Genomic DNA, 10,337 nt, shown 5'->3' on the forward strand with positions numbered 1-10,337 from the left:
GTCCGCACTCACGGTTTTCCTCTGCAGTGTGTCTTTGCCCCTTTTCCTCTCTGAATCCCACCCTAACTGTGCTCTGGTTTTATTCTTCTCAGCCTAAGTGAGAGCTTTTTCATGGTGAAAGGAGCGGCCCTCTTCTTACAACAGGGAAACAGCCCTCAAGGCCAGCGAAGTCTTCAGCATCCCCATAAGCACGCAGGTAAATCGACGTTCTTGCGTTGGAACTTACTGTCCGTGCAACTGGAGGAACCTTCCACTACTGGTGGTGAGCTGTTTGTTGGTGTTCAGGGCCAGGGAAATAGAGAAACCAGGTTTGTGTGGACTGGTACAGGTAGAAGCTCTTTTCTTAAGCAAGCAGGCCATGCACACTTCCCACGTGGCACAGGGAGCTGGTGACCCTTTTGACCATACGTGTCAAATACTATATAAGAAGTAAGGCGGTCAGCAGTGTTGTGTTTGGATGTAAAGATTTCCTACTCACAGTGTGTCAGTTACCGGCAGGTTTTGAGTTATATTAATAGTATGACTTTTTTACAAATGCACCAGAGCATATTATAACCAGACGTTGTCCCCTTGAAAACAGCCCCCTTAAGTTGCTGTATACCAAGCCTGGGGACGCTGTCATTTCTCCAAGGATTTGAAAAACTCTTATTTAGAGAATTTCTTTATAAGCCTTTGACATGCACTGGGATGAGAAGTCTTTATTTTGTTTTAATGGCGGATTTGGTTTTGGGAAGTAGACAGAAGTGATAAAGTGGGGATCAAACCTAGTAATAATTGAGGTCCAAAAGCAAATAACTAAGAAATACCTGTAAAGTAATAAGACTGGTTTTTCTAGGTACCTTGACTCTGAAACCAGGGGCAATTTGAAAAGAGGGATTCAGAAAACATTTGCTTACAAGTTAATCTTTGTAATAGGTGGGCAGCCTCTCCAGGCACTTCTTGGACGGGCAACCCGTCTCCGATGTGAGCTGGCAAGGCTGCTGACTCCTAGGACAGCAGGTGAAAGGAACTAGCAATTAGGACCGGTTTCTTGTCACTTTGATCATTTTGTTTGTCTAACCTCAAAGTTACCCAGCCTCATTTTGGACCCGAGTGCCCAGGTTAGAATTTCATATCTTACGATTTATATAGCAAACACCAAGACTCAGTTGGTATTTTCACTTAGTGATATTTATCATCAAGATTGAAGTCTGTTTTAAGCTAGGAAAAGAATTGTCCTGCACACAGAGGCAGTGTGGTTTGGGGAAAGACGATGTGCTTTGGAGCCAGACAGACCTGCCTTCTGATCCCAGTTCTGCAACGTACTGTGCTGTCATAGTCAACCTCTGAGCCTCAGTTTTCTAATCTTTACAATGGGCACCAGATATCAGTACCTCAGATGATACGGAATTTAAAATTTATGTAGGTAACATATTTACCTCCTCGTAGGTGCTCAGTGTGTGGTAGCTATAATTATCACTACAATGACTTCTGGTACAATAAAACTAGAAACAAAACTTGATTCTTAAATTTGCTAACGGTTTTGCCCTGTTAGGAATTTAACCATTGTTCCTGTCTTAACCATCACACATACAACAAAGCAGATACTCAGGCTTTGTTCACAAAATACAAAAATGTCTCCATCCTCTAATTCAAACAAATTTTCATACTGTGTGCGAGCTTGGGGAAGTAAGTGCAAAGCTGTTTTGTAAAAACCCTAAGTCAGGCTGGTGCATGCATCTCTTGTGTGTACGTGAGAGCAGGAACAGTGTACGTGAGAGCAGGAACAGTGTACGTGAGAGCAGGAAGACAGCCACTGGCTTTGTTGACTCTTGTACCACTGAGGTCTGGAGTGGCCAGTGAGCTCAGAAAGACTCTTAGTAAATGAACCTGGGGCAGGCACAGACTAGACTTTATGTCAATTCTTTTTTTTTTTTTTCTAGAATTACCGTAATGTCCCATGGACGACCCCACAGCACCTTTAGTAATCACCTGGCAGAGCTGAGTACAATCGAGGGTTAGTTCTGTCCATGTGAAAGTAATTCAGTTCATTTCAGCCAGTCCAGTCAATCTGATGCGTACTGGAACCTATATTTCAGGCTTGTGGTCTCTGATTTTTTTGCAAGTGCTTAGTGAACACTTCAACGTTCAGAGACTCTGTGTGGATGCCAGACCAGGGTTGGGATTTGTGTCTGTCAGCGATGCCACATCTCCATAAGCAGTCCCACTGAAAGGAGCCTGTCTGTGTGGAAAATGTCCCTTTCATTTAGGCACTCATCAGACGAGGAGCTGGGTTTTGCTTTGTCTGTGTGCTTCTGTGACTCAGAGTGGTTGGTGGTGGGGCCCAGGCAAGCCCAGAACCAGCCGTGGTGGTTGTGTGCCATCGTGGCATGAGTGACATGACAGGTGAGGGTGCTGTTAGGTGGAGGACGGGGTGGGGAGCTCCATGCCCGCCGCTGATGTGAATCCTGACCTCCATGTCATTCCTTATAGGAAGGGGTGTCAATGCAGGGTGTCTACACTGTGGAACCCTGTAATAGACAGGACAGACGAGAGAGGCAGCTTTCTAACAATTTGCTTCCTCTCTGAGGCAGGAAGTACAATTTGGACATCATAGGATCAGTCTGCCCTAAAATTTAGAAGATGCTTTTGCAAAAGGAATGAATCCAATGTATTGATCCTTCTGGGGATCTAAGCTGTGATTGACAAGGTCATTTTTTTAAAAAGATAATTCTGTTTCTATTAGGGTGTTGCACAAATCGAAATTTATGCGGATTTTCTGAGTTATTCCTTGCACTTTTCTAGATCACCATCTTTACAGATGAACCTTTTCTTTGGAAAGAAACCCATGCAAACAATTTAAAAAATTTTTTCAATTACCATTGATATACTATATTATATTAGCTTCAGGTGTACGACATAGCAGTTAGACGTTTATGTAACTTATGAAGTGATCTGCCCAATAAGTCTAGTACCCATCTGACACCATATATAGTTATTACAATATTGACCATATTCCCTATGCTGTACGTTATAGTCCCGTGACTTTTTATAACTGGCAATTTGTACGTCTTAATCCCTTCTCCTTTTTCACCCAGTCCTTCTACCCCATTCCTGTCTGGCAGCCATCAGTTTGTTCTCTGTATCGATGAGTTTGTTTCTGCAGACATTTTTTTTTTTTTTAATGCATAAGCTAGGAAGAAAGCGGCATACGAGTCACACTTGCTACTTACTATTAATAATTATGAAGCTCAGATATGGGGGCCCTTCTGCCTGGAATGCACAGCTCGTCTTCAGTCTGGTTCATCCTGCATGGCCGTGAAGACTCACCACCCATGAGAAACTTTCCTCCCCTCACCCCAGCCCAGCGGCACCTCCTGGACCCTGAGCCCGCTCAGAGAAGTTCGAAACCTGGCTCTAGATCATCACCTCTTTTAAATAACCAAGGGGAAAACAAAAGTGTGTGTCATTTTTAGAAAGAAAAGAGAAAATGACAGAACGCCGTCTACTGAAACTATTTCTCTGGGCACTCGACATGTCCTTGGCTATCCATAGAGTTGTTTAAACATTTCCCCTCCCAGTTATGGAAGTAAGATCTATTTCTTGGAGAACATGCAGAAGAGTTTAAAGAGGAAGAAGGATGCCCGGTCCTTGTTCTCAGACCAACTCTTAGCAAATGCCCTCCTTCGGCCATGTCTGCGGTTTCTGCTGCCCCACTCTAAAAAGTAATATTTGCTTGAATTGAATAATACTTCTCCTCTAGGCTTGTCTGTATTTGCTACATTTTATATTTAAAAACCCAGACAGCAAGTATTTCAGAAAATAAAAGCAACTTTTAAAAACATGGCAGTGAGCTCTATCTCTGTCATCCTCACATTCTTCAGGAATGGAGTAAGGGACGGTGAAACTTTAAGTTTTGTGATGCTGCTTCTGTGGTGTAGGGAGAAGAATTTTAGCATCCGGGTCTTCTTCCAGGCCCTTAGAGCCAACCTCTCTCCTAGGCTTCTGCCTAGAAAGTAGGTAGGTGATTTCTGAAAACTGTCTTCGTTGGTCCAACAGGTGACTTGCCCCAACATCTTCAAGTAATGATCAACCTTCTGCGTTGTGAAGATAGAATCAAGCTGGTAAGAAGAGATGAGAGTGGCAAGTTTTAATTTTTAATTGTGAAATTTGGTAGGGAAATTATTCATGAGCTCTGGGCGTTGGGGGTGGGGTGGGGGTGGTATGCGAGTTTTGACATTCTAGCAAATTCTCCCAAATTGTTCACAAAAGCCAAAGTCAGGTTGGCTCCTCTGCAGCACCCACAAGGTCCAGGGAAGGGATAAATCAGGTCTCTTGGTCAGTCCGTGCTAAGCTGCAGTCTTCATTCTCTGGATTTTATTTACTCACCCATTTAACCAACCTTGGGGTGGGACGGAGGGGGGATGTCTCTCTTCTGAGCCAGGCATTGCCCCCGAGCCTAAGAATCTCATCTTAATTCCTAAACGCACGGGGGGAAGGTAGAAAACAGAAGTCCTTGGTCTTGGTTTGGTGAAGGAGGAAGGGGGCCCCACCTGGAAAGGCAGGCCGGTGAAAGCATCTCTGCCTGTCTAGGCCGTGCGTCTGGAGAGCGCCTGGGCGGAGCGGGTACGCTACATGGTGGTGGTGGACAGCAGCGGGCGCCAGGACACAGAGGAGAGCATCTTGCTGGGAGTTGACTTTTCCAGTAAGGAAAGGTGAGTCTGATAGGACGGTGGTTCCCTTCTGGGATGGGGACAGCAGAGGCTGCTGGAAAAAGGTTTCCACGGTCCCGTGTCCATGGGAAATGACGACGGGATGCGTGATGGCATGTGGCAGGGGTGATCAGGCGCTGGGAACAGTAGAACACACCATTTCGGCTCTCATGGGCCGGGTGCTGTGCTACATCCAGTCTCTGCTCTCAGACAACTTAGGGTGTATCAAGAGGAAAAGAAAAGCTCCCCTGTGCTTTGAGCTTTAACACGGGTTCTATTGGGGGTGCTCTACAAGAAGGCATCTTAGCCAGGGGCCTTCCTGAAGGAGGTCATGGCTGTGGTGAACACCCAAGGAGAAGCAGCCAGCTCAGGGAAGCAAGGAGGATGCCTTCCAGGCAGGCAGGCCCGTATAAGAAGTATGTGATTGAGGGAGATTGTGTCGAGCGCCTCATCCAGTATTTCTGTCCCATGGAGTCCCAAGTACCTGTTGACAGGTCCTGGGTCAGAGACGTTTGGAATTTCCCAATAACTGGTGGCCACGTTAGTTATAGACCCTATTATGTGTGTGAAATGAGGGTGAACGGCTCTCCTTACATCTCGGATAAGTTAATGCATGTGAGATTATTGCAAAGCCTGGATTTGTTAAAACTGTATTAAATTGACTCCCTTTAGTCATCATTCATTAATGTACGCGTTCATTAAGCAAACAGTTTATTTGCCTTGTCCTGTGTATGAGACAATAAGCCAGGCCCAGGTAAACAAAGAAGCAATAATACACACAGTTCTCGACCTCAGAGAGCCTATAAGCTCAGTGAGGAGAAACCATAACCAGTTGCTGGGGTGATGGGCCCGGCGATGGAGGGAGGCACGGGGCGTTGTGGAAACACAGGAGAGGGTGGGCCTAGAGGGGCCGTGCCAATGGCCTCTGGAACCTGCGGCGGCTAAGCCAAGGATGAGTGGGCAGTTGGGCAAGTTCAAAGGTAGGGGAGGGGGCATGTCCGTTTGGGTCTCGGAGGAGCCCCCTCCTTGCCTTGCCTAGCACAGACACAGCCAGGAGCCCTGAGTCTCAACCTAAATTGTATTTTGCACCTCTGCGAAGGAAATATAATTAGCACATCAAGAATGGGTTAGGACTGCAGGGTGGGACCTGAGAATTGGCCTGACATGAAAGGCTTAGTCTAATTTTGCCTGAAGGGCTTGAAACTGCCTTCCCCACAGATACCAAAGCAGAGCGTGGAAGAATCCTGTGTGGTCACAGATGCTCTGGAGGAAGAGCTATTCTGTGAGCCCAGAGAGCTCCCTGTCTGCAGAGTTGCCCGCTTGCTAGCAGCATTACTCCCTGGGGAAGCTGTTAAGTGGTAGCACAGAGATGTTAGCTCAAGATCCTGGAGGTTGTCGGAGCTGGCCTTGGCACAGCTACAGCGGTTTCTCACAAGCCGGCTCTTTTTTAAATGCCTGAAGAATTTTCTTAATAATCTGAGGAGCCCCTCTGATAAAGCCCTTTCTTTCCCTCCCTATGTTTTAAGTGGCGCCAGTCTCTCTAAAGTATCATTGCACTGTTAGCACAGGCAAAACAAAAGCAGATTAGGCTAGTTTTTAAAACGGCAGCTGCAAAAAAGGTACAGAAACAGAGGTCCAGAAATGAACGCCCATCATGGTGTTGACATGCTCCCCTCCCCATCGCCCCAGGACAGGAGGCTGGAGGTTGACTGCCAATACTCACCTGTGTCCCCCGGAGTGTGTATGGCCTTGTGCCAGGTGTGCCAGCCATCGGTGGCTTTACCTCTGCTGCAGTGAGGGGGTGTGGTCAGCTTGTTGCTCCTTGTCCCCTGAGAGCTGCACCGGAGACCTGGTGTTTATGGAGCTGCAGCCGCATCAGATGGTGGGGCTCAGAGTACCCTGTGACTGTCTCCAAGCAGGGGTCACTGGTGACTCTCTAGTGGGCCATCCCAGACCTATGTGTTCTAGAATTCAGTGATGAGCAGTCCCTACAGACAGCCTCAGAAATTCTCCTAGGCGCACACCCAACATCTGGACCCAGGTCAGGGTGTGGTTCCCTCTGTGAGCTGGATGGGCTGGGAGAAGACAGAGAGGGAAGACTGTAAGCAGGGGGACTCTAACTTGAGACGTCTTCTCTTCCTTCCTGTCTAGTAAAAGCTGTACCATTGGCATGGTTCTCCGACTGTGGAGTGACACGAAAATCCACCTTGACGGTGACGGGTAAGTAGATCTCGTTAAAGGATGATTTTAATCACTGTAGACTTTGAAACACGAGTTGCTTGGGGCATCACTGGGTAATCATTAGCAATGGAATCATGTGTGTGACGTGTTTACATCAGGAGAAATAGTACTGCCCTCCACTGAGCTACACAAGGAAGGGAGGTTGTGGAAGGGAGTTTGGGTCATGAAGGATAGACAGAAGCATGTTATAGGAGAACCACAGGCGGAAAGAGTTTCAGGACAGGAATTAAATGACCTTCAATTTCCCTTGATCTGTTAAATGAATACTCACTACGTGCTCTCCATTTGGGGCTGGTCCCTGAAAGTTCATAGGTAAATGCCACACAGCAGGAGCTCACAGTCTTTAGGGGTACAGGGAAAAGACACATGACCGACAGGTACAACGGTGTTTCAAGTGCCCCTTTGGGGGCTGCAGAGGAGGAATGATTAGGTGTGTCCTGGGCAGGTAGACAGGAGACGGAAGGGCCATCTGAGTTGTGCACAGTTTGCTCCCAGGGGAAATACATGAATTCTCTGATGAGTGGAAAGAGGCAGAATGGAAAATTCTCCCTCCACTAGAATTCCAACAGTAAACGTTATGTTGCCTCATAAATACAACTGGGAGAGAAAAATAAAAATCTGATTTTTTAAAGAGGTAGGATTATGGTTATATTTTCCCTTTTTGGAAATTTTATCTTCCATTAGTGTATTTTCCATGCAATAACAAAATTTAAAAAAAAAAATGGGTGGGATAGGTGGGGCGAGAAGCAGCAGGTAGGTTGGGACCATCGCAGGAATGCAAACAAGGTGGCATCAGATGCTGTCATTGCCTCAAACCCTCGGCTGGGGTTTCAGTTTTTGTCAGACCTCACGTTGCTGGGTGAAGCACACATTTGTCCTTGGGGTGTCCGCAGTGTGCACCTCGCAGTGATGCGGTGGGAGGGTCTGATTTCTCACCGTAGCGTCTTTTGTTTTTCATGCTCAGTGGGTTCAGCGTCAGCACAGCAGGAAGGATGCACGTCTTCAAGCCGGTGTCTGTCCAGGCCATGTGGTAAGTGTGGTTTCAGGGACTCTTAACTCCTTAAAAACATTTTCCTAGCTGACAGCATGAACAGAAAACCCCCCTGTACTTAGAAGCCCATTTAGGTGCATCTATTTTGTATGTATGGCAAAATATACATAACAAAATTTGCCATTTTTACCATTTTTAAGTGTGCAATTCAGTGACATTCGGTACCTTCACGTTGTTGTGCAGCCATCACCACCATCCGTTTCCAGAACTTTCTCATCCCAAACAGAAGCTCTGTAGCCCTTAAGCACTAACTCCCCCACGCCCCCTCCCTCTAGCCCCTGGCAACGCCATTCTGCTTTCTGTCTCTGAATTTGCCTATTCTAGGTCCCTCATGGAAGTGGGATCGTATTCGTTGTCCTGTATCTGGCATCTTTCACTTTGCGTAATGCATTCAAGGCTCATCTGTACTGTAGCATGTGTCAGAATTTCCTTCCTTTTTAAGGCTGAAGAACATTCCATTGTATGGATAGGCCACCTTTTTAACCATTCATTTGTTGATGGACTTTTGAGTTGTTACCACCTTCTGGCTGTTGTGAATAGAGCTGCTATGAACATGGGTGAACAAAGTGTCTGTTTAAGTCCCTGCTTTCACTTCTTTGGGGTATATATGCAGAAGTGAAATTCCTGGGTCATATGGTAATTCTGTGTTTAACTTTTTGAGGAACCACCAAACTATACCATTTTACACGCCCACCAGCAATGCACAGGGGTTCCAATTTCTCCACATCCTAGTCAATACGTTATTATTATTATTATTATTTTTTTTTCATAATAGCTATCCTGATGGATGTGATTTGGTGTCTCATTATGGTTTTGATTTTCATTTCCCTAATTAATTGGTGCTGAGCATCATTTCGTTGACCATTTGTACATCTTTGGAAAAATGTCTGTTTTGTCCTTGGGCCATTCTTTTCTTTTTTTTTAGCTGAGCCATCCTGCCACCTGTTAGCAGCTCAACGGCAGCCCAGCTTGGGCCGTGAATCAAACCGGAGACCCTGTTGCTCAGAGCTCAAACTTTTTTTTTTTTAAGATTTTTATTGGGGAATTGGGGGAAGGGGAACAGACAAGTTGCTATACTTTTGTTCTTCAGTCTAATTGTGGAGGACGTTGCTTCACTGGCCCAAGTTGGCACCATCATTGCGCTCTTCCCGGGCAAGGCAGATCAGTCGCCGGCTTCTGGACGGCTGCTCACTGCGGCTGCTGGCCGCTCACGCTGGCTGCTGGCTACACACGGTAGCCCATGGCAACCCACTGCCACAGGGGCTGCAGCCTACACCGTCGCCGGCGACTCACGGCAGCCCAGCTCCAAGTTGAGCTGTTGTTCAGTATCTTAGCTGTGGAGGGCAGTGTCACTGGCCCTCATATGTGGGATCCGAACCGGGGCCCTCTGGCGTCCCAAGGCAGCTCTTAACCAACGCGCCACTCAGCCGGCCCTAGGGCCATTCTTTATATCAGTTGATTGTTGTTGTTGTTGAGGTGTGTTGCTTTTACATATGTACAATTCCTCCTGACAAGCGTCATTCCAGCATAAACACACTTACTCATTGTACCTGGCATCCAGTGGGCATTTAGTTTGCTCCATAAAGAGAAGGGCACTTTGCTAGTCACTGAACATCGGGGAGGCCTAAAATGGACATAATTCCTATTTTTGTGGGCTTTACAGTCTGTAGAGGGAGGTGGCCATAAACACAAAACAGTCACACGTTACAGGACGTTACACGTCCTGGGAGGGCGTTCTCACAGGGTGCCAGGCTATGGGATACTTATCGCAGCGTGCAGGGGCCTGGGCAGGGGCCTCCCTGGACACACTGATTTGGGGATGAGGTCGCGGTGGGTCAAGGCTGCATTGGGTGAAATAAGCCACGGCCAGAGCATCTCTGAACCCGGCACACACATCTTAGAGCTTTCCTCGTCCCTGGAGGGTTGCACAAACCGCTCACCTAGCAAACTCAACAATCTCTCGAATAATCTGGAAGACTCAGGAGAAAGCTGGTGGCGTCTGATGAGAAAAGTCCTGCCCAGTGTTTCAAAATAATTACTCATTTCTCTGAGACAGAGAGCGTTATGCAGAATTCCCCCATGGGCCACAAGTTAATATTGTGCTTCATTTTTATCTCCTGTTATTCCACACTGCAGTCAATTCAGGATTATATCTTGATGTCTCAGATGTTTCTTTGTGTCCCTGGATGATTTTTTAAAAAATCTCTTTCTCTACAGGCAAGTAAAAAATAGGCCCATGTGTTTTTCTAGAACTTCAGAACCAGAACTAAATTTAGTAAATATTCAGCTCAAGTTTGTTCCCTTAACCAGCTAGAGATAAGACAGATATGTACCATTGGGAAAAGTGACGTGGA

At 46.6% G+C, this 10,337-nt stretch overlaps 1 protein-coding gene across 1 annotated transcript in view; it reads left to right on the forward strand.

Annotated features, from left to right (window-relative positions):
- Positions 1-10,337, forward strand: part of SSH1 (slingshot protein phosphatase 1) — a 59,010-nt gene that overhangs the window by 26,552 nt on the left and 22,121 nt on the right. Inside the window, exons 3-7 of the mRNA XM_019649066.1 lie at positions 93-196; positions 4,039-4,103; positions 4,573-4,694; positions 6,843-6,911; positions 7,897-7,962. Coding sequence (XP_019504611.1) covers positions 93-196; positions 4,039-4,103; positions 4,573-4,694; positions 6,843-6,911; positions 7,897-7,962 — 426 coding nt within the window. The remainder of the gene's footprint in view (positions 1-92; positions 197-4,038; positions 4,104-4,572; positions 4,695-6,842; positions 6,912-7,896; positions 7,963-10,337) is intronic.

Source organism: Hipposideros armiger, unplaced genomic scaffold, assembly GCF_001890085.2.
Source record: "Hipposideros armiger isolate ML-2016 unplaced genomic scaffold, ASM189008v1 scaffold_129, whole genome shotgun sequence".
Lineage (NCBI taxonomy): Eukaryota > Metazoa > Chordata > Mammalia > Chiroptera > Hipposideridae > Hipposideros > Hipposideros armiger.